Source organism: Anolis carolinensis, chromosome 6 (assembly GCF_035594765.1).
Source record: "Anolis carolinensis isolate JA03-04 chromosome 6, rAnoCar3.1.pri, whole genome shotgun sequence".
Classification (NCBI taxonomy): domain Eukaryota; kingdom Metazoa; phylum Chordata; class Lepidosauria; order Squamata; family Dactyloidae; genus Anolis; species Anolis carolinensis.
The window spans coordinates 55,279,163-55,304,080 of NC_085846.1; the positions used below are offsets into that span (position 1 = coordinate 55,279,163).

The window sequence follows — 24,918 nt, forward strand, 5'->3', positions numbered from 1 at the left end:
TATTTTCTTAAGTTCTAGCATGCAAAAAAGCACCAAAAATAGGAAATGCCATAGAAAACAGCAGTTTCATGTGTCATTTCCCACAGGAAGACAACTAATGTATTGCTGCCAAGAGTTTGAAGATATAAAAAGGACTGGAAATGGCAACTTGTTATCTGGAGTATGGCTAGTGGAAGCTAAAAAAAACAAGACCTCACAGAGTCGCCATTAGAGTATTGCTACAGAGCTTATTAAAGTTAGTATTAAATAAATACAACAACTGAGGCTTTATTTAAAAACAGAATTAGCTTTACATTAAAAGGAAAACTTGGGTTGATTAAAATTAGTTTCAAATCTTATCTAAGTTAATCTTACATAAAGCAACTGGGAAACAATTTGATAACAAAAGGAAGTCAAAATGAAAAAAACTTGGTGTTTGCATAATGAGGCCCAAGCCAACAGCCAGACTACAACACACAATTCCTTTGATTGATAATCCGATATTGTCAAGGAAGCAATGGTAAAAAGAGACTTCATAAATCACAAAACACTAGTTATTAGATGTAATAATATAGTCAAATCATACAACCTCAAAGTATAAAGGTGTTTGCACAACTTTGGTTATTTGTTGATCTTATATACCAGGCTATAAGCACAACAGATGTCAATACTCAAGCACTGTGTTCTTCATGCTCCCTGTGGCTTACACAAATCGGCTTTCATGAAAACTTCTAGCACCGAGTAGGGTTTGCCATGAAGTTTTATCTCCACACCCACAGACACTCTAATTGCACACTCCCCAATACACCAGTTATTTCCCTTGGTTCTCCTGTCTGCTGCCATGTAGCAGGCATAGGACAAGATAAATGGTGGCCTGTAGTTCCTGACATTAACAAAAGGAATGGCGGGATGAGCCCTTGAAGAAACACAGTTACAGGCAGAAATCGTTTTGGCATCTGTGTTATACAAATGAGTGACTGCCAAGCTCATTCACCAAAAGAAGGAATCCTAGCAAAAATGTTTGATGTATGAGGGCTGTATACATATGAGAACTCTATATATTCAAGGAAATAAAACTCTTAGCAGGGAATTTTGTTTGCCTGGTAGAAGAGCATGATGGTTGGTTGAAAATATCCACCTGCTTTAATGTTGTTCTGATCTATAAAGAATAGGTTTTTAATGTGCACACACACACATCCTTTCTCATAAGCGAAGTATACATGCCCCCTTGTGTATGCTCTGCTTCACATCATCACCGTTACAAATAAAACAAACTGTTCTCCATTCTGCATGTACTACTAAAACTCTAGGCAAGTCGGTGAGATTTTCCATAAGAGTATGTTCAGAATTCCAATGCAAGACAAATACTTTTAACAAGACCATCATCAATTAATCATTGATTGACAGGCACAGAAGGAAACCCACAATTGTGTAATAACTAGAGAAGATGCTTTTCATTTTTGGTACTAAAAAACTTGTGAATATGACAGTGGCAAGCTATCATAACGATGGTGGTCTCTAACATGCTTAATGAAATTACAGTATTTAACTTCACTTTCACAAGCCTGTGAAAGGAAAAAGTCACCCCTATCCTTTCTGTGAAACAATAACACGTAGAAAAGCAAAACTGTCAGGTTGCCTCTAAGCACAAATAACTTCCTTCATTTCATATAGTTAGGTTTATTGCTCCTTTAATATTATAGTGATATTAACACATATGCAATGGAAAACAACTGCCATTTCAAAACTCAAAATAATGCCAATTCATTTGTAGTTTAGATGAAGAAAAAAGCAAACATTTCCTTAACTCTTAGGTCTTTAAGAGATTCATAAACTCAATGTTAGCACCCACCTTATCAGCTCGAGCTGAGTAATTTCCTGATTTGCTTGAAATATTGGTTTTTTTGTAAAAAGTTCACCCAGTATGCATCTGCAAAAGAAAAGAATACATAATAGATTCATAAATACCTCTTTTGGGGTAGCTTGTTGTAGACTCTACTACTGTATATGTATCATAAGACTTACCCACAGCTCCAGACATCAATGGCAGGGGTGTATCGTTCCTCTCCCAGCAAAAGTTCTGGTGGACGGTACCATAATGTGATAACTTTGTTGGTATATGGCCGACTGAAACAAGAAATACATTTTAATTTTCTCCAAAATGACTTACTAATGGGTAATTTTCCAATGAATACTACAAAAATGCAGTAAACCATACCACAGGACTTCTAACCCTACACCCAGGAGAGACCTGAAACAGCTAGAGGAAAAATTAAGTACTTCCCATTATAATCACTGACATTTTTCCTCTGAGCTGTCTTCCTGAATTGTCAGTATTTTATTATAATCCCATTTCCTCCAGTAAATTCAAGGACAGAACAAAGAAAATCAATGCTTAACTGGTTTGCCCCCACAGCATCATGAAGTCCATTTCTGCTGGTTCTGACAGTGTATTTTATGCAACTGCTAATCGGTATGGCCTACATTTTATATTCCTAAATAAAATATTGATGAAATACATACCTTCCTTAACATGATATGTTACATTCTATTCTACTTGTTTGAAATAAAATGCATTCTATAAAATCCACTTGGAGTCATACTAACATTCTAATTACTCTGAAAGTATAAACATCATTTAAATGACAGAAAAATTATAGAAGTCAATTGTGATAACTTGACAGGAAAAATCCTGTATTATGATGGAAACAAGGTACGATGAGAGAGTGATAATATCTCTCAATCCTGATGAAAATACTACTTTATTCTGATTGAGAGTATTCAAGAGATTTGTTTTGAGAACAGGGTAAATAAAGATAAATATGCTAGCTATATCTATGGATACTGCCTAAAATCCTAGAGTGGGAAAAAGTGAGACATAACTGTAAGTGATAAATATAGCTCACAAGAGGAAGCTAGGTATTTTAACAACAAAGCAACGGCTAGTTCATACTGCCCCATGTACTGCACTGACAAAAGAGTAACCTCTGTGATTTAAAGATCAGCAAAAATTAGATGTGAAATACTGGACTAGCTAAGTGTACCATTAGAGGCTAGTCTTTAGTGTACCAATGAAAGTAATTAAAGGCTTCTATGTGCTCAGAGATAGTTGCCACCTGCATCACTTCAAACACTGGCTTTGCTCTCATTCCAGTGGAAATATATCATTCTGATACATCTCTCCATAAGACAGACTTGCAACTGATGAAGAGAAGCAAAAGAATTACTTATTCCTGAAAGAGACTACCTTGGATGTCACCGTTCTGTGTTTGCCTCTTCCCATGATCACAGTTCACCCAAAAATGCAGGGGCATCTAGACAATGACACAGGAAGTTCCACTACTACTGCAGGTAGCAGACCAGTTTAGGGGGTATGGGGCTGGTCATATGATGCATGCAGCTTTGTCTTCTGACAGATCATTACTGTTTCCTGTCCCTCTTACTGAATTGTTATTTTTGTAAGAGAAGGCTTTTCGATCCTCTGAATCCTCATGCTGGATGTGGTGTCATACATTGCAGAAAAATATTTACTACCGCAGTGAAAACTAAACAACTCATGGCTTGATTACCAATAATGCTTCTAATTTATATTACATCAGAACTGAAGATTTTTAGAACCATATAGTTTCAGTAGTTAAGTTTTATATTTTCATTCTTCTCCTGAACTACATTGTATACAATTCTATTAGGATATTAGATGGAGGGATTATTACTATTATTAAAACTAGGATGTCAGAAACAGGATTTTGCAGTTTAATTTAAACGTAATTAGAAAGATAAAACAATATTCTAGAAATCAGCCTAAGTTACCAGCCTACACTTCACAGTCATAACCATAATAAAATGTACATTTTACAACACTTCACCTGGCATTTAGATTTTACTAAAGAGATATTTCATAGAACTATATATACTATAAGACTTACCTCTCCTCTGAACTATACAGCCGAGCAAGTCCAAAATCTGCAAGTTTGATCTGCCCTCTAGTGGATAAAATAAACAATTTGTACAACTGTTTATAACACCAAAAAAACTGATGCACCTTTAAGATTAATTATTACATAATATAAAATGCTTTCTGAGTATCATTTGCTAGAAAATACATGAAACCTTCAACAGGGGGCAAAAATAGTGTTACCTGTAGTAGCAAATGATTTTACTACTTTATTACTACTAACTTTTATTTTATAATGCACTACAAGTAATGTTTGGCACCAATAGTTGCCACTAATAATTCTAAATCACAATGTTGTTCATTTCTTCTTTATTTACTTCTGAACTAATACTTTAATTGGGTCTTTTGACTTACAATATGATTAGGTTGCCTTCAATTTAATTATTCAAATATACAGTCCTATTTTTGTTAAGAATATATTTGTCACCAAGGTCAAGGATCAATGTTTCAGTTAGCTACCAGAAACCATAGTTCTTTGAATAGTCTCTCTGAAATCACACAAATGGGTTTTCTGTACCTGTGCAGTACAGTATTTTGAACCTTTTAGTGCTATTATGCAAGTCCCTCATCCCAGTTCATGTCACCAACCTGATTCCTAAACACTATAACAGCTACAGAGAGGAAGCAGGACACAATGTGGAGAAAAAGGAGGTGTGGTGTATGTGTAAACAGATGAGCACTCGAAGAACTACAGTAACAGCTAAGCAACCCATCTTTCTTCTTTGTGGTCTCTGTGACTCACACAAATGGGAGACTAGCAAGACAAGAAAATAGCAGGGCTTTCTCAAGGGTGGCATCAGCCCTGGACCTTAAATCTATTGTACAACATGTGATGAAAATCAAAGGCTATGACCACGTAGCCATACTACAAATATTCTCCAATAATTTACATTTCAGAAAGCTAGGTGGTGGTGAGGTGACTGCAGGAGTGGGTGCAGATATGTATTAGAAAATCTGACTTTGCAAGTGCACAGGTCAGGTGAATGGTGGAAGCAACCCACTTTGAAAGACAATGAGATAAACTAGCAGGCACTTGAGAAGAGTAACATACAAAGTGTCTCTGAGATTTGTGAAGTGTAGCAATAGAAAGCAAGTGCCTGCGCTGCACACTAAAAATCCAAGACAAGATTCTGCAAGAAAGTGAAGAAGACGATGTCCTTGTTTAGATGAAAATCTGATAGCACTTTGAACAAAAAAAGTAATAAATTGTGAAATTTAAATATGGAGGGTCCACATAAAGGGCAAACAGCTCTCCTGCCCTTCTGCCAGACATTATTGCCACTAAGAAGTAGCTGTTCCGGATGAGCAGGCAGATGTCACAAGAAGTCACTGGCTTGAAGTGGTGTAAAGGTACAAACCCCAAACTCCAATGGAGATTAGGGCTCATCTTTAGAGGGTGAAGATTCTTGTAACTCTTCAGCTATCTTTTTACCAGTGGGATTCTAGATGCAGGAAAGCTTGCCAATACGTTCACCAGTTGAGAATAGTTAGTGATGTAAACAAAGTAGAAATCCTTGTTACTAAGGAATGAGATCAAAGAGATATCAGTGGAGTTGACACCAGAACAGTCAAATTAGGATGCTGGCCTGAAGACAAAGGCTAAGAAGGTCAGCAAGAGGGCAAATAGGAAAGCTGGGCAGAAGGTTCAGTGGTTGAATGCAGCAACTTGGGAGCCCTGTGTTCGAGATCCAGAGATTTTTGCAGACTCTGTTGATGGTGAAGTGGATCATGATAATGGTAGTGCAGGTTACACTGCTGGTAAAGTGTAAAATATATGCTACCTAGGAGCATGATGCCAGTCCTGCTCAAATTTCTCATAGGCAAACTTCAAAGACAGAGAGTGATCATACGAAATATATGGTGATCTCCTACAGAAAGACCTATAATTGTCACGTTCCCTACAGCCATAGAAAGTCACAATGATAATGAATGCAGTCAGATTCACAACTGTACTGAGGAAGCAGCAGTGACCATGATGTGATTAGAAGGTCATTCTGAGCTGGTCTAAGCAGAGATAGCTGCCAAAGAGAAAGCAGAAGTGGAGAAAAAGCCCTCTCTGGAAGAGGCAAAACAGGAGATTGGGTCTTATAAACAACTACGACAACAACAACAACAACAATCTTATTTCTTGCCTGCCTCTACTCATGGCTCGAGGCGGGTTACAGCATTACTAAAACATAAACAAACACACAATCACTTAAAAACACTCCGTAAAATACATATATTACAACATAAACACAAATTTGTCTATTTCTGAAATTCTAAGCTTTGTACATTTACAAAAGTGAACCCATACCTGTTGTTTAATAAGATGTTGGAGCATTTAATATCTCTGTGCAAGAAATTTTTCTTATGGCAGTAATCCAAGCCTTCCATCAACTGCCTCATGAAGGATTTAATATGATTTTCATCAAAATGAACTAAACCAGATTCCAGAAGTCCCATCAGATCATGATCCATATATTCAAACACAAGGTAAAAAGCACCTAGGGGAATGTTTGGGGGAAAAAATCCCCATCTAGTTAGCTTATTTTAAGAGAATTTCATTACAAATGCATGAACAGTGAATTCTACAAAAAGTGACACAATTTAGAACACACTTTGTTACACAGAAATTATTAAGATGATCAACCGTATGGACACATTCCAGCTTGTCAATATTCCTCTTGAATTGTGGTGCCAAGAACTGGACACAGTATTCTAGGTGAGGTCGAACCAAAGCAGAACAGAGGGGCAATAAAACTTCCTTCGATCAAGACACTATACTCCTTTTGATGCTATGCATATCTATACTGGATCATGGGTACTGCTATTATTGTTAGCATACAACAATATGTAACAATCTATATATATAAAAGAGTGATGGCATCACGGCGATGCACAAAACAACAAATCTACAGGCCCCCCAACCTCCAAATTTGACAAAACAACCCATCAGCCACGGCTCCAGTAAGATACAACACATTTATATGACAAACACAATCACAGGGCCACAAACGGCCAAAAACCGCAACAGGCGATGTGCGCCTGCGCGCACCCCCCCCATCCTTTCCCGCGCGCACACACACACCTCGCCTCAGAGCTGAAGGAAGAAAGGCAGGAAGGCCGATTCCTTGGTGGGCGCGGGATGCAGGAGGCTGCGCTGGGAGGTGCGGGCCTCACGTCGCTCTCTGCCCTCTCCCCCTCGATCTCCTCCCCCCTCAGGGCCCATGGAAGGCCCTGGTTGCCGTTCAGGCCCCCTCCTCCCGCCCCTCTCCCCTCCCCTCAGTGCGAGAAAGGCCCCGCGGAGCCCCCGCCTCACCCTCTCTCCTCCTCCCTTCTCGGTTCTTCTCGGAGGTCTTCAAGCTCTTCAAGGTGAGGGGGGAAGAGGAGGGCACGGCCCTCGAACAGGCCTGGACCTCCCCTCGAGTTGTTTGGGGCGCCAACCCCCGCCCTTCCAGGCCTCAGGACCCTTCCTTTTCCCCCTCACCCGGTTAAACGGTTGATGGGGAAAAGGAAAGAGCCTCAGGCCAGGAAGGGTGGAAGTTGGCGCCCAAAACAAGTCAAGGGAAGGCCCAAGTTGGCCCAGGCTGAGCTTCCCCCTTTTCTGTTGTTGTTGTTGTTCTCACCCACAAATTACAATCCCTCCAATGCCTCAGAAGCCCCCCGTTTTTCCCTCTCAAACCCTATCGCCCTCACCTTTCCCTTCCCTGTAATAATTATTAATATAATAATAACTGATCATGTAATAATCACTAATAATAATACTAATTTATTATTATAATAATACTGATAATCATTTGAAAACATAATAATTCATAATAGTCAGTTCTTATTATTATAACACTGACAATCATTCAACAATGTATTAACAAATCGTAATAATAGAAAATTATTATTATTATTATTATAGTAATAATCATTCACAAATTAATAGTTATTATTATAGCATTGATAATCACTCAACAATATAATAACAACTAATAATAAGTGGTAAGTTATTATTTTTATCACAATGATAATCATTCAAGATTATAATAATTATTATTGTTATAACAGAAGGCGCCTCATATAATCCACTTCTAAACAAATAATATCACATTATAGATATACACTAGAATCTCACTTATCCAACATAAACAAGCTGGCACAACGTTGCATAAGTAAATATGTTGGATAATAAGAAGGGATTCAGGAAAACCAATTACACATCGAATTAGGTAATCATTATACAAATTAAACACCAAAACATCATGTTATACAACAAATTTGAAACAAAAAGTAGTTCCATGCGCAGTAATGCTATGTAGTAATTAATGTATTTACAAATTTACCACCAAAATATCACAATACATTAAAAACACTCACTCCAAAAACATTGACTATTAAAAGGCAGACTCCATTGCATAATCCAGAACATTGCATAAACGAATGTTGGATAAGTGAGATTCTACTGTAATATGAAATAATTACTGTGGTACAATAATACACAACAATATCATCTCAGGACAGTAAATAAAGATCAACACTCTAAAAACACAGCTATTCCATCCAGGAAACAATCAGGGCCATCTAACACCTCCCACCAAAGGATTCCCCCCTTCACACAGGAAACTACCCATGCTTTGAACCTACAAGGCCATTCCGTACTCATCACTCTCTCATCTCAGCACAGTAAATAAACAACAACAGTATGAAAACACACAAATTCCATCCAGGAAACAATCACACCCAGCTAACACCTCCCACCAAAAGATTCCCCCCCCCCGCCCAGGCATGGAAGCAGCCAGGCTTTGAAGGTACAAGGCCATTCCGTACTCATCACTCTCTCATCTCAGGACAGTAAATAAAGAGCAACACTCTGAAAACACCAGAATTCCATCCAGGAAACAATCAGAACCACCTAGCACCTCCCAACAAAGCATCCCACCCCCTCTAACACACGGAACCACCCAGGCTTTGAAACTACAAGGCCATTCCGTACTCTGGGGCCAATTTGCAATATATTAATATATATAATAATACAATACATTGTATATACATATAATACTGCTAATAATATTATAATACACTGCAATATAATACTAATAACAAAACAATATAATTATATATATATATATATATATACACACACACACACACACACACACACACACACACAGTAGAGTCTCACTTATCCAAGCTAAACGGGCTGGCAGAAGCTTGGATAAGCAAATATCTCGGATAATAAGGAGGGATTAAGGAAAAGCCTATTAAACATCAAATTAGGTTATGATTTTACAAATTAAGCACCAAAACATCATGTCATACAACAAATTTGACAGAAAAAGTAGTTCAGTATGCAGTAATGTTATGTTGTAATTACTGTATTTATGAATTTAGCACCAAAATATCATGATATATTGAAAACATTGACTACAAAAATGGCTTGGATTATCCAGAAGCTTGGATAAGCGAGGCTTGGATAAGTGAGACTCTACTGTATATATATATTACTACTAATATTGTGAAATAGTCGTATACTATTATATGTTATAGCGTAATATCCTATCATATGTCTTTAATGTAATAAATGAATAAATAATACTGTATAATTTTTGTTGACGGTCACAACAAAAATAAAACCCAATGTAGATTGACCAACACCACTAAAAAAAAGCCACAGCAACGCCTGGCCGGGCACAGCTAGTAATAGTATATTATGCTATCATTAATAATAGCATATTATTAATATGCTGTTATTGGGGGGAGGGGAGGGGAAAGAGAGCCTGCACAAATGGTATGAAAGTTTGTATATTATTTGAATGGTGCAGCCTATAAATATGTGATGCAGGTAATACTCATCAGATTGGACAAAATCCATGTTACAGTTTTGCTGCTTGGTTCTCTTAAAAATGTTTTACTATCTCCCAAGAACTTTGTTTTCTGAACTGAGGAAGCCTGTACGTGACAGTCTGGGAGCATGCACAATGACCTCAGGAAAACGCCATATCCAACATTTCTTCATAATGATCCATATGTACTCTGACCATTACAGTCTGGTCTGAGATTTTGTTTTGCTGTTGTTTTATATTTATCAATTATTACATTAAATTGCACCATTTATTTGTATTTATTTGTGATTCTCTTCCTCAAGAGGTTTTTCACAGATTGACAGATAAGACAATGACATTAACACTGAAAAAGAAATCAACCTCACATTATGTAGGATGATATTATACTGCTCATAAATGTAGCCCACCACAACAAAATAGAATTAATACATGCAAAGTTTTACAGAATCTGATTTTTAAGATACTGGATTTATGTTTAAGAAATTAAATTATATATTTCTAATAAAGCAATAAGCTTAATTAAATTCAGTACTGACAACACTTATGTACTTACCTTTATCCTTTTTGAAATCTAGAGCATCTTCCTTATCAGTTACTATTTCTTTCATGTTGATTATGCTTTTGTGAGTAAGTTGCCGGAGAATCTTTATTTCTCGAATAGCTGTTATGGGAAACCCTTCCTTCTCATTATCTAACCGTACCTTCTTTAGTGCCACCATCTCCCCTAAAAGAAAATATTTTTTTATTTATAGTGATTTCATTTAGTAATTTAGAATTGTCTACAACTTTTTTCATACCATATTAATACACATTTTTAGAACTCTGTGCAATTCTTCTGTTCTGATGTAGTATTACAGCTGTACAAATTAAAATTAAACAATTTCTTCTTGCCACGATTTTCCCTTCTTCTCTCAGCCTGCATGAAAACTATCAACAGTATCCAGGGCTCAGTTTTTAAAAATCCTGTTTCACAGATAACTTTCTGCATGATCACAATCCTCCAAAATTATAATTCAAAAAGCCACTGGACTCGACCAAACAAATGCTTTTATGGAGCTGATCTGGTATTTTGTTAGTGACCACAGACAGGTAGCATCTGATTTCTTCTAACACAGAGAAATTAACTTTAGCGATAGTGATTTTCTATACACTCCAGAACATGAAACATGACACACCTTTCTACTTCTTCCAATCTATACCATGAAGCTATTTTATTTTTTACCAATACATCTTTTTTGTCACAGATATTTGCTCATAGCAGGTCAATGACTCATAAACTCTGTTCAATACATTCTAGATTATCTCCCTGCCTGACACCTTCACTTCTTGGAAGACAAGCAGATGTCTTCCTATACATCCTGTTTCTGTTTTCTCTTTTTACTTCACCCTGATTATCTATGTAAACTGAGAATTATTAAAATTAGAAGTTTACATAGACAGAAAGGGAAAAACAGAAATGCCCAACCAGATGGTAAGGCAGGAATTGATAATAAACTAAGGAGAGAGGAGGTTGAAATCCAGATGTAGCATTCCAGAATTCTGGAGATCCTGCCTTGAATTTGTTGATACGAAGAATTAACCCACTGCTTTTATGGTCTCACTCTGAATCAGCAATGGCAATCGCACTCAACCCCAACTCTTCACGCAAGGAATACTTTCGAGAGCTTACCTGTATCTTTATCTCTAGCTTTATAAACTTGTCCATATGTTCCTTCACCGATTATGCCAATTATATCAAATTTATCAACACAACGTTTCCCCCAGTCAATTTCTTTCTGTTTTGTTTCACCGTGGCGTGGTCCACATATCCTAAGGGTGGGCGAGGAGAAATAAAATTCTATTGACCTTTGCTGTAAACATACTATTATCTGTTTAAGGACTTCAACTATTACTATCAATTTAGTGAAAATGCTGTCATTAAACTTTAGTAGCACATGAGATTCCTTTTCACACAATCTAACTTTACAGCTCTAATTTACTAATAAGGAATGCAGTCCATTGATTTTGGTGTTATCTCTACCAAACAATACTACATACATCAGAAAGAACAACATGTGAGGGGTGAAAACCTGTGAAATACAGTAACATAAGCATTTTTATTCCAGGAGTGGCAAACTCCAATACACTGGACTCTTTGGACAAAAATTACTTTTGCTCAATTTTTTAAAAAAAAGGTGACTGGGAAGTAATAAGAGTCCAGGGGACCCAAGGGCAATACAAAACTTTAGGGTAGCATGTATCCGTGTACTTCACATTTTTACCCTGGTCTATTCTCTTAACATTAAAACACTCACTCAGGAGCTTAATACCCTAAATATCTTTTTTCCTTCTATCACTGTCAAAAATCCTGTGCCACATGTTTTTATGGGCATACACACATTTTTTTTGGTGAGCAGGCAGTTCAAAAAATGTTTGCAGTTTTCCAGGTATACTCATTCATTAGATAAGTACATCTAAAATTAATTGTCTTCTTTTCTTAACTAGGAAAAATGTGTATGAACTTAGCCAATGACCAGAAAATAAATGTAAAACATTTCTTTGATTCTCAGCACCACCCTTACATAGCTCCATTATGTATCACCAGATGATATCCCATTCTTGGTACAAGTGTTCCCTCACTTATCGTGGGGGTTACGTTCCAGGGCCACCCGCAATAAGAGAAAGTCCGCAAAGTAGGGATGCTATATTTGGACTCTATACTGCCTTGTGAGGCGAAAACATAACTGTTTCAGCCTCATTTTTTCTCCCTTCGGCTTCTCCTTCCTTTCTTCCTTAGGCTTCTTCTTAGGTGGGAAGTAGAAGGAGGGGTTTATATTATTTTATGATTTATAATATTATTTTGGTGTTTATTAAAAATTTGTGAAACAGTGAGTCTGCGAAAAGTGAACCGCGAAGTAGTGAGGGAACACTGTATATTCCATTTGGATTACTGTAATGTGCTCCATGCGGGGCTGCTCTTGAAGAGTGTTTGGAAACTTCAACTGGTCCAAAAAGTTGTGGCCAGGTTGCTAATTGGAGCTAGCTACAACTACAGTGCTGGTTATGACCTTTAAAATCCTATACAGGTCAGGTCCAGGCTATTCGGCTGACAGCATCTCTTTGTATAACCCTGCCCAGGCCCTGAGGTCTTCAAGAGAGGCCCTTCTCTCAGTCACACTTCCATTGCAAGCTCAGTTGGTGGAAACTTCTCTCTCAGTGGCTGCCCTGAACTCCCTGACCAAGGAAGCCAGAATGGCCACTTCACTGCTGTTCTTTCAGTGGCAGACTAAAACCTTTTTACTCAAGCAGGCTTTTAAAGATCAAGATCAAGTCGAGGGTGCTGTGGTTTTGACTTCAATCGGTTTTTATGGATCAATTTTTAATACAATTTATATTTAATTCCTTTTTAATGTTTATATATTTGTAGATGTTAAATTGTATTAAACTGCTTTTACTGTAAGCCACTCTGAGTTCCTTTGTGGAGAGAAAAAGTGGGGTATAAATAGACGACATCATCGTCATCATCATCATTGGTACAATAAAGAACAATGAAATAGAAGAGTGCAAATAGGAAAAGTATTGCTAGCTCTTTTAATGGCTATTTATAGCCTATTTGTTTTGCATTTGTAAAAGCATTCTTAAACTAGGCTAACTTCTATTTTAGCTCATTTTCTTGCATATACAAATAAATACTAAAAGCAATTTTAATAAAATCACATATTGATTAGAACAAAAACTGAAACAAATATTTTAAAGGGGAAAAATACATACTTCGGTCTTTTTTTATGATGTGGATGCACTGTTGTCTTCTTCTCTTCAGGGCTTCTGGAGTCATCATCCCCTCCAGGCAACTCAGGTGGAAATGGTAGATCTGCAAGCAAGTGGCGTAATTTCTTCTCTACTTCTTTTTTAACTGCTTTCGCAGAAATGCTCCCTTGAAAACTTGATAAAGAGAAATACCTATTAAATATTTTCATATTTTAAAATATAAAGGAAACATAGAACTGAAGAGACAGAGGGATGCTAAGATTAATCTAGTCCAAATCTCTGTCACTACAGAAATTGGCAGCTAAACCATCTTTGAAACACCAGCCAACCTGTTTAAAACCAACCAAGCAAGAGTTCATCCCTTTCTGAGGCACTCCACTATACTATCAAAACAGGTCTTACTGTCAGGAAAGTCTGCCTAATGTTTAGACAAAATCTTTTTCCATGAATCAACTGATTCAGCTCTTGCCCTCTCAAGTTCAAGAAAGCAAGCATCCTCCATCTTCCACATGACAGCTCTTCAGATGTTTACAGATGGCTGTCGAATCTCTGTTTTCTCCGAATTAAGCAAACTATGATACTCAAAACTGGAATAGCTCTCCAAGTGAGGTCTAACCACAGCAGAGCAGTGATACTATTATCTCATATTCTGACCACCATCCTACTCCTAACCTATGTCAACCATATATCTGATGACAATCTCCTCTATTACTTTTATCCAAGTCATTTACTAAAAAATGTGGAACAAACTCAAGTTCAATCAAAAACAATTCCTGTTCAAGATGGTAAAATTATCGCTGAGCACTTTTAGTATTTAGTTTGCCAATCAGTTACAAATCTGTTTGCTAGCAACATCATACAACATACCTGCTTCTATAGGAATGAGGAACCCTGATGTATTCCCAGCAGTTATAAAGTCTCACAATCCGTATCATTTTCCTATTCTGTATTTACTCTTTTGTAACAATGCTATGTCTAGGTATTTGTTTTGAACAATAAACACAGATATAAATTTACCTGTCAGTAAAAGAATTACAAATTAGAACAGATTTGTGATTATGAAGCTTATTATACACTGATTGTAGAGTATGAAAATTGTTTCTCTCTGGAAAGATCATCTCCAAAAAAGAAAAGAAAAGAACCCACATAGCAATGATCTTTTCACTTAGTCCCTTTGATGTTTATCAACTGTTTTTCAACATTTGCCTATTTTTTCAGGAAAAATGATTACTGATAGTGGTGTGATTCATTACTGGATGTAATCATGTTTTATAATTTGTAACAAAATCTATTAATGTTACAGTCCTAAACTAATGTACAAATGGAATGTTATAATCCTATACTTACTGAACACACTGAACACAAATTTACTTGTGATATATTCATAGAAAGCAATGAGCTGTTCATAGCTACACAGTACTTCAAACTAAATTAAATTCCATATTCTCACCTATTCTGCTGCTGGTTGTTACATTTTTTACATCTATATGTTCTATTGGTTTTTTTATTATTTCAAAGCTCCAATTTAGTCTGATTTTTAAAAAATAACATTTTAAGTAATTACTGTACCCCTCTGTATCCAAGGATTCAACTTTCCATAGCTTGTAAATCCCCCCCCCCCCCGAAGAATATAAGAATATAATTTTACTACAGCATTGTGTTTAATGGAACTTTAGCATCCACTGATTTGGGTATACACAAGGGGTACTGGAACCAAACCTCAGCAGACACCAAGAACCCACTGTATTCCATTATCAGTGCTAATGACAATGACTTAATCTCCAAAGTGCTAACCACTGATCTCATGGAATTATTTTTCAAACCTTCCAAGCTCTGAGAAAAAAAAATAACCCTACAGGGCTGATAGGTAAGCACAAAAAGACAAAGAGCTCCATCCAAGTCCAAACCTTAGATAAAGACAATGAGAGTAGAGTAGAATCATAAATACTGAACTTTACCAATCAAAACAATGCCAACCAGCCTCAAATATTTTGTTCTAAAACAGGCTCATACAAACGAATGGAAAAATGAGTCATTTTTGTTTGATGTACCAAAAATGCAAAGGACACAGTAAACACTGCCTAACGTTATTAGACAGCAAGAAAAGGTACCCAAATGGGTTTATAACAAATATTTTGCAAAATCATTGAAATTGAAGGTTGTTTGCTCCCTAGCTATTGTGTACCAAGCATTATTCTCACATCAATTAAGATTCATCTGTTTAAAAAAAATGGTTTGAAGTTAGAGATTGTAACCTACAGGGTTCTTAAAACACACCTGTCAGCGTATTTATCTTCAGGCAGCATAGGAGGAAGAGGCAAGGGTGGCAATGTTGAAGTTATGAATGTAACACTGTGATCCTTCTCGTTGGGTGCTGCACTTGAAGGCTGAGGCTTGCTTTTCTCTTTCACTGCAACAGGTTGTGTAGGTGTCTTCACTGGGGTTGATTTGCTTTCTTTTACCACTGGATTTTTTGGCTTAGCAGCTTTCTCTACTACCAAATTATTTTCCCCCTTTGTTTCCTGGGCAGGAACTTTTGTCTTTGCCTTATCATTTTTCAAAGCTGAAACACCTGAAGGGGATGGTGTGTGTTCAGTTTTTGCCTTCTTTGTTTCCTTTACATTGTTCGCTTGTGGAATAGTCACCCCTGTATCAGTGCTCCCCTTAGTAGGTGTAGAAGTATTTGATGCCTTTGCGTTGGCTTTGGCTGCCTCTGCATTGGCTTTGGCTGCCTCTGCTGCTCTAGCTTTTTTGTTTTTGTTCAGCTCTGCAGCCAGGCTACTTTTTAGAGTGAGAGTGCTAGGGGAAATACTTGACTGCCGACTTCTGGATCTTGACAGTCTATGTCTACTACGCGATCGTGAGCGCCGTGATGAATAAGGACTTCTGCTTCTGGATTTTGCTGATCTCCTGCTTAGAAGAATAAAGATTTAGACAATTAAAAAACTTTACTGGTTAAATTATACAAATACAGTGACCTCACTCAAATCTATTACAAAATAGTGACGTATTATCAGCTCATTTTACATGCTAGTAAACAAAGCAGGAACCCAAACTTAGCCACCACCCTTCCCTTTCCTCCCTACTTTTGCTGTGATGAGTTGTGTTGACGAATTGTGTTCATCACATTTCTTTTTTAACTGATTGAACCACTATTACATAACCAGCCAAATCAAACATAGCTCTATAACCCTGGTCTATCAATGAGAACACCAGTATAATCTGTTATTTCCAGCCAACTTTGCCCCTATAGTATAATTTTCTATCGTAGCTTATATTATAACTGTTGATGTTATATCTTGCCTTTCATCTTGGTTTTTGAGATCACTTATAAAATTATACAGTGAAAAGGTTTTCATCCTACAACAGCTAAACATACAACTAAACTATCAATTAAAACAAACCATTAAGAAGAAGAATAAATACAATGCAGCATACAGAGGGCCCCTTTCCTTCTGAACTGTCAGGTCTCAGAAGTCTTTGTCCACCTATAAAAGGATAGCAAACCTAATATCTAAGAAGATAGTTTCAGAAACTGGGAGCAGACATCAAGAGGCTCCTCTCCCATGTTTCTATCAAATGTATCTGTGCAGGTGGTGGCAACTTCATGTAGAGCACATTCTGATAATCCAAACAGGATGTAGCCAAGTCATGCCTCACAACAGACAGCAAGTTCTGACAAAGAATACGTGCAGTTTGGATGTGTGGCTTTAAAAGATCCTGAACTGGAAAAGATAACTCATACTCCATCTGTAAAGTTTTTTAAAAAAAAAATCCCAATAACCAGGGCATGTGTTTCATCATAGTTGATAGTAAATTATTAAGACCTACAGTAATAACAAAATAGCTTATTATTGTTCTGAGACCCACTGTGAAGTTGACACAAAACTGTATGGTTACATAGATAGGAAAACATACAAATCTTTCTCTCAGGAAGACTGAATTTGTATGTAAGTCAGAACATGTACATTTTAAATGTAACTCCAGCTATATATATAATATACACAAATAAACATTGGCTAGGAAGGGTGAGAAAGCTTCAGTAACGACACCTTTTCCCCATAATTCATTCAGGAGTGAATGTCCTTTCCTAAGAGTAGATTTCTTCTCACTTCCTGTTGTCTCACCACCGACTTGTTTTTAAGTCAGATGTGTGTAACTGCCTGTACCCATATTTCATTGCATAATAGTCACCCCTGCATAACAGTTGCGCCCCCCATTTTTTGGGTAACAAAAATTGTATTTTTGTTTCTCACATAATAGTCACAACCCTATTTAAGGCAGATTCCCCCTTCCTTCCTACTCCAAAGACAAGGCAGTTTAAGTTAAAGGTAAAGGTTTTCCACTGACATTAAGTCTAGTCATGTCTGACTCTGGGGGTTAGTGCTCATCTCTATTTCTAAGCCAAAGAGCTGGGATTGTCTCTAGACACCTCCAAGGTCATGTCGCCAGCATGACTGCATGCAGTGCTCTTACTTTCCCGACAGAGCATGTTTTTGAACTGCTAAGTTGGCAGAAGCTGGGGCTAAAAGCGGGAGCTCACCCTGCTCCCTGGATTCAAACAGCCGGCCTTTCGGTCAGCAAGTTCAGCAGCTCAGCAGTTTAACCCGCTGCACCACCCTGGGCTCCTATGGAATGTGTCAGAAGTGGTGTCAGGCAGATAAAAAAACCTGAAATGTTGGAGTCTGGAACTAGGACCTTCCCCCTGTCTCCAAATAATTCAATTCCAGGCTTTGTAAGACGACTTGCCTCAGGAGGAGGAAAGAGTGCAGCTCCAGAGCCTTTCATTTGATAGTTTTTAACTGTGCTACCTTTGGAGAAAGAAGGAACAAATGGCTTTACAGGGTTGTTTTTTGTTTGTTTGTTTGTTTTTGTAAAACCACAAACATAATGGAGCTGTTTGTTTGGGGCTGGTTTAGCCCTCTTCCTCCTCCTCCCCTTTCATAGGTAAGGCATTTTATTTTTTTAAAAAACCAAAAGGATTTTTCTTCGTGTAATAGTCGCATCTCCTTTTTTATTAAAAGGAGGGGTGCTACTATTATGCAATGAAATTCAGTCTACACCCGGATACTTTCATCGCCTCTACCTTGGCAGTAACATGGCAGGTCCTTTATTCACTTGCTTTTCCTCTAACATCATACACTGTATAGCATCTTCCATCAGCAATGTCACTCATGCTACATGGAAGAAACAGAACTATTTCTACATAGTAGTATCAACTGATATAAAAAATGGCAAGCTTAAGTTGAATGAGACAATCAATGCAGAGTACTTCTGCCTTCTGAACATACAGTCTTCAACTTACAACCAGCAATTCTCAAACAACAACAAAGGAAGGGTCAAAAATAAATGATCACATTGGGATATATTCACACACTCCCATGCTTTAGCAGAGGGCTGAATACACTAATTTTGCAAGACCTTAAAACTGCACAGGAAAGACCTCTCCTCTGAAAAGGTTCTGATAAGAGGAAAGATTTTTGTAAGCAAATTTATTACATTTATACTTCAGTATTTAAAAATATTTAACCCTTTTCTGGGGTGGTGGAATTGTGGGCTCCTGTAAGGACAGAGGTTATGCTGAAGACAGCAATAATGTCAGGCAGGATTTTACTGTAGAGCTAGATCAGTCGCTCTCAACCTGTGGGTCCCCAGGTGTTTTGGCCTTCAACTCCCAGAAATCCCAGCCAGTTTACCAACTGTTAGTATTTCTGGGAGTTGAAGGTCAAAACATCTGGGGACTGTCAGGTTGAGAACCACTGAGCTAGATTAAATGAGCGAAGCAGTTGTAATATTTGCCACTGTGGGAGAATTTCTCAAAGATAACAGCAGTGTCACCATAACTTGTTAGTATTGTGCAGAAAGGGATGTGGTAAAAAGGCAGATGACACCTGAACATTAAGAAATCAGAAATAATGACCACAGATAAAGTATGTAACTGTAAAGTAGATAATGAAGACATTGAAATAGTTAAAAGATTTTCCACATCTTAGCCTAGTTATTAATCATAATGAAGATTGCAGGCAATAAATTAGGAGTCTAGAACTTGAAAGAGCATCTAAGAAGTAACTAAACATGATCCTGAAGTGTAAAGTATCACTGAACACTAAAGTTAGGGTTCTCTATGCCATTGTATTTACAACTTCTATGTATGCTTGTGGAAGCTGAACAGTGAAGCAAGCTGATACAAGGAAACCAACTCATATGAAATGTGGTGCTGGAAATTATGGATACCATAAACTGCTAAAAGGATAAATAATTGGATTGTACAATTAAACCTGAGCTCTCCTTAGAAGACGCCTAAACAAAAATTGACATATACTGGACATAGCATGTGAAGATATGACTCACTAGAAAGACAATAATGGTTAAGGCAAAAGGCAGTAAGAAACAAGTGAGACCATGGAAGAAGTGGATTGACTCAATTCATAGGGTTACCACAGTCAAAATTAAATTGAGGGATAGTCAACAAACATAACAAACCAGCTACTTCAAAAAATGTATGGCCAAGGTTGTGATTTACATATTTTTCTATCTTATTACATTCTGATCCAATTTCCCCAACTATGTAACTGTTACTCAAATACTCACAGCTATTGTAGTACTGAACTACATTAATGTATCTGAAGAATGGATTGATATCTATGAAAGCTATGCTGAAATAAATTAGTCTGAAAATCCTACTACTTTCTTCAATATGCCACCAGGACATTTTTCTTTTTGAGCAAGACCATAACAATGAATGGTAAATTCCCTTTTTGGAATCCTATTTATTCTTGAGCCTTGTCAGAAGATGATGGTTCTGAACACCAAACACTAGACTTCAGAAACTTGGTTGGTGGAGGGATAATGACATTACTCAGGCAGAGTATCAAATGCACCACAGCTTCTGCGAAAATATACTCCCATGGTTGATCTATAGGAGATATCTTTGGAGTCCTAATTGTCCCTAATTCACCTCTTTTGTTACTTCCATATGATGAAACAATATTGCCTGCTAGAAACTTTTTTTCCTTTTAATCTTTTCACTCATAAGCTTCCAGCTCCTAAACAGTTCAGATAACAACTCTAGTTAAAAACTCTTTTTTGATTAAAAGGAAGGAAAAGTCTGTACATGAACTATAGCATAGTCAAGTGCTAGCAAATCATTACTGGCAGTGGGATTCAGAATAGTTCTAGAAGATGCCATAATGAATATGATTATGAGTTTGTAAAAGTAGTAAGACGAGTCAACTGGCCCTCTGACTTAGTATAATAGCTCTTCTTTATTATCAACCAACCTATTTTAATAACCTATCAAATAATTACTATACATTTCTGTTAAGAAAGTATTTAAAATAGAAACAGAAAGTCCAATTCAGATTCACATTATCTTATCTTTAATTAGAGCTAAAACATCCACTTCTCCTTAACCATTTTTAGCAAGCATTTATATTGTAGTACCACAGTGAAAATTGGATCATATATAAGTTAAATTCAGAGAAACCCCCATGTGAAAGAGAAGATGGAAGCTGACAGGCATGGAACACTATGAATGGCGTAGAAGGAGATGACCAGATTGGGAGAATACTTCAAATTAGGTGAAGGCAAACTTAGTAACACACTACAGGCACCATTCCTTGGACCCAACCTAAACTGAGCAAATGAAAACACCAACCAGTACTGTACATGCAATTAAAAGTATGCAAAAAAAGTTTGTTTCCTCAGTGTTAGCCTTATTTGATAACAGTGATACAAACTGTTTTTCTCTTGCTTTATGTAACACTTCTTTTATAGGACACATCTTTTTGAAGACAGTAACAGCTGGTTCCAAGTTACATACATGCTACTGAGAAAATGTTGCAACCATCACTGGCTATTTCAAACAAGTGTTCTATTGGCAGGATTCTTCTCAACACATTTATGAACATTCACATAACAAAAACAAATCAATATTGCTGAAATATGTAAATTACCATTTCACAAAGAAAAACAAGAGCAAAGTGATTCAAGACACTTGAAAAATTATCTGAATTGTAAATCTAATTTTTAAGAAATTTCTTCTTATACAGCAGTTTGTGTTTTTTTTTTAAAAAAAGTTACAAATAAGGCACATATATTTTAGCAGTCTAGAATTAGAACACCTGACTTCAGAGTCAAAACTTTAAAAAAATTACTGCTCAGTTTAGCCATCAGGTTAAACTAATGTTAAGCGTGGGAAAGTAATGTCAGACAGTGTGAATTTCAACTTTAATCACTCCGGCCAGCATAGTGAATAGTTAGAGTAAAGTACCTATAACCCAAAACACTGAAGGGAATATTTGGTTTATGTCTTGTTTCACTCTGAATGTATTCCTTTCTTTCCCCCATCTACTTTTGAATAATAGAATGTTGTACAAATCTGGTAAAATTTGGTCAACCTTAGCCATGGCTCATTTTATTTTATACAAAAAAATTAATCCATGAGCAGTGAGGCTGGCATTTTTTAAAAAATAACTATAGGTCTAAGTTTTATTATTAGTTCCAACTAGAGTAGAGCCATGGAATCCATGGTAACTTGGTAAATTAACACTAATGTAACTTCCACAAACATAGTGGTATTCTCCAATAAGAGCAGCAGAATTCAAGCCAATGAGCTCTGTCCTTCCTTTGCCAGTACATTAATTCACTGTGAATGGTGTAGAATCCTACTTGTCAATTATAGCCAAGTAAACAGCTAAATAGAACAAGTTTGGAGTTCATATAACACAGTCTATTGTTATTAACTAGAAACTAAAGCTCTGAGTTCCTCCCAGCTGTATGGGAAGAAGTGAGATAAGGAGGTGGCCAACCTTGGGAAAGGTTCCTTTATACTTTGATAAATCTTGGCATGCAAGCATAACATTTACAGTTGCTCTTTTCCACTCGGGATTTTCTACAGCAAATCCTTTAGACACAGTAAAACAACTGCTTAAATGTTAATGCAACACCACCATATAAAAATGTTGGTATGCATGTGATCCCAGTCTATGAAATTTGTTATGTTGAACTTGCAGAATGTTGAAGAAAAGGAAAGTATCACTGAATACATTTCATGAGAAGGCAAAAGTAAGATAACAACAACTTCTATTATAGAATTCCCAATATGCTGATGATAACGTAGTTGTGCTCATTAAGAGAAGAACTACAAGCCACTTTACACTGTCACAGAAGATATGAAAAGCTTTGCCTCCCACTCAACATCAAAAAAATCAAAGTGCCCCTCTACCGGCAGGCACAAACCAATCCTTCTGTGATACCAAGAATACAGTGTAATGGTAAAGATGCTGGCCATGTCCACTACCTAGTTAGCCACCTCTTCGCTAAAGTCGACATCGGTGTTGAAATACAACACTGTCTGAGCAAAGGAAGCATATTTAAAAATAAAGCACAGTGTTTGAGGGTCAGGCCACCAAGACACTTGTTTATAAAGCTACTGATCTTCCGACTCTACTATATGCCTCCAAAACACAGGCCATCTACAAATGTCACTCTCAACTTCTAGATAGAAGTCGTTGCCTTCAAAAAAAAAATCCTTCAAATCTCTTGAGAAGACAGGTGGACTAACACCAGTGTTCTAGAGAAAGCAAAGACTGCCAGCAATGAAGCAATTATTCTCTGCCATCGAATGGACACATTGTTCGAATGCTCGATCACCGTCTCCCAAACTCTTCAACTCAAGAATGAAAAATCGAATGTTGCTGGAAAACAAAAGATATTTAAAGATAGGCTTAAAACCTAAAAAATACAGTATAAAGACTGAGAACCGAGAAGCCTTGGCACTTGAGCACTGTCACTGGAGATAAGCAGTTATCAATGGTGCTATGGATTTTGAAGACGCACGAATATGGGACGAAAAGAAGAAACATGCCAGGAGGAAGGCACTTCAAGCAAACCCCTATCATGACCAGCTTCCATCTGGAAATCTATGGTATGTCCTCATTGTGAAATACCATGTGGATACATAATAGGTCTTCACAGTCATTTACGGACCTGACATCAAGACTCTATCCTTTGAAGATAGCCATACTGAGCCTATGATGGCTAAAAATAGTCTTGATAACAAACACATGGAGACTTGAGTGTTTGATACCAGTTTTAGATTAAATGTATAATTTATATTGCTAAAAAACACTTTAAGGAGGTATTCGCTTGAGCTAGATATGATCAGCTTGATACAATGGTCAAATAAGGGTGATTTAACAGCATCCATTATAATGAACAGATTTGTATCTGTGGAGCACCTGAAATTGAGGCTCTAACGCACAAATTATTTGATTGTAAATTGTATCAGAAGATGAGAGTCTTGTACCTTGGTCCATATATCAAATGGACAATTTATTGGGAATCTCTTATCAGAACAACATATTTTATGTGTGACCACGATCCAAAAATAACATATAAAACAGCCCTGTATTTAAGTAAAGCATTACGTCCAAGATCCACACATGTGGGGCTCATCGGGGTACATTGTAGGGGGCATAGGGAAATATGATATATATATTCAGTTTTATCATACTTATTTATTGTATTATTGTAAGTGTCTTATTTAACTTTTATTAAGTTGTATCAAATTTTGTTGTTTGGTTCAGTATGGTGATATGGGCTAAGGGCTAATCAATAAAATGTATTTATTTATTTTATTATAATTTCTATTGTTTTGAGCAAAATCCTCCAACACATCCATAAGTATCCTTCACAGTTCAGGCTGTTTCAAGGACCATGAGGTTCTGCATTTTCATACCACATGTTCATACCATATCTCCATCATACCCCGTACTCTGAAAACATATTTTATTACTGATATACATTCACAAACGCATCATTACTGACAGACTAAATCTATACTCTCCTCTTTACAGAAGAATGACATCAATTAAGATCTAACAATAGCAAGCAAAATGTTAATCGTTTTTATTTACAGAGATTTTAGTTGAGCTGTCCTTTTTGCTTTTGCTAACATTTCACTAATTGCTCAGATTCATCAATATTGTCATCATAAAATCTCAAGCTTACAATATAGTATATAGGGAATAATTATGTCCTGGAAAAATGAAACAGAACTACTTAGTCTTAAATACTCTATGAGTCCTAAATGTTTCCAAAATAATACTGAATCATGTATACAAGTAAAGATCTAGAAAAATAGATTGAATATTAATTAAGTACATTTATTTTAAGAATATACAAACAGACTTTCAATGATAGGGCAGATTACAAACAAAGCAATAAAATGTTAAGTGAAAATAGAATATAATTCAGAGATAAAGTGAACAAAATTAAGGTGTTTTTTCTTATTTACTTTTTCAGTCAGAAATCCAGGAGATTTAACACTTTGGTGGAACTGTGATCAGTATTTAAATAATCTAAACTCAATTAATAAAATCTTATTTTCATATTTCAATGAAGATGGTTTTAAAATATGAA

At 36.6% G+C, this 24,918-nt stretch overlaps 1 protein-coding gene across 1 annotated transcript in view; it reads right to left on the reverse strand.

Annotated features, from left to right (window-relative positions):
• cdk13 (cyclin dependent kinase 13) overlaps window positions 1-24,918 on the reverse strand; it is a 45,011-nt gene that overhangs the window by 9,577 nt on the left and 10,516 nt on the right. The window contains exons 2-9 of the mRNA XM_008113030.3: window positions 15,772-16,404; window positions 13,498-13,668; window positions 11,417-11,556; window positions 10,301-10,471; window positions 6,231-6,420; window positions 3,906-3,962; window positions 2,005-2,106; window positions 1,832-1,909 (exon numbers count right to left, since the gene is read on the reverse strand). Coding sequence (XP_008111237.2) covers window positions 1,832-1,909; window positions 2,005-2,106; window positions 3,906-3,962; window positions 6,231-6,420; window positions 10,301-10,471; window positions 11,417-11,556; window positions 13,498-13,668; window positions 15,772-16,404 — 1,542 coding nt within the window. The remainder of the gene's footprint in view (window positions 1-1,831; window positions 1,910-2,004; window positions 2,107-3,905; window positions 3,963-6,230; window positions 6,421-10,300; window positions 10,472-11,416; window positions 11,557-13,497; window positions 13,669-15,771; window positions 16,405-24,918) is intronic.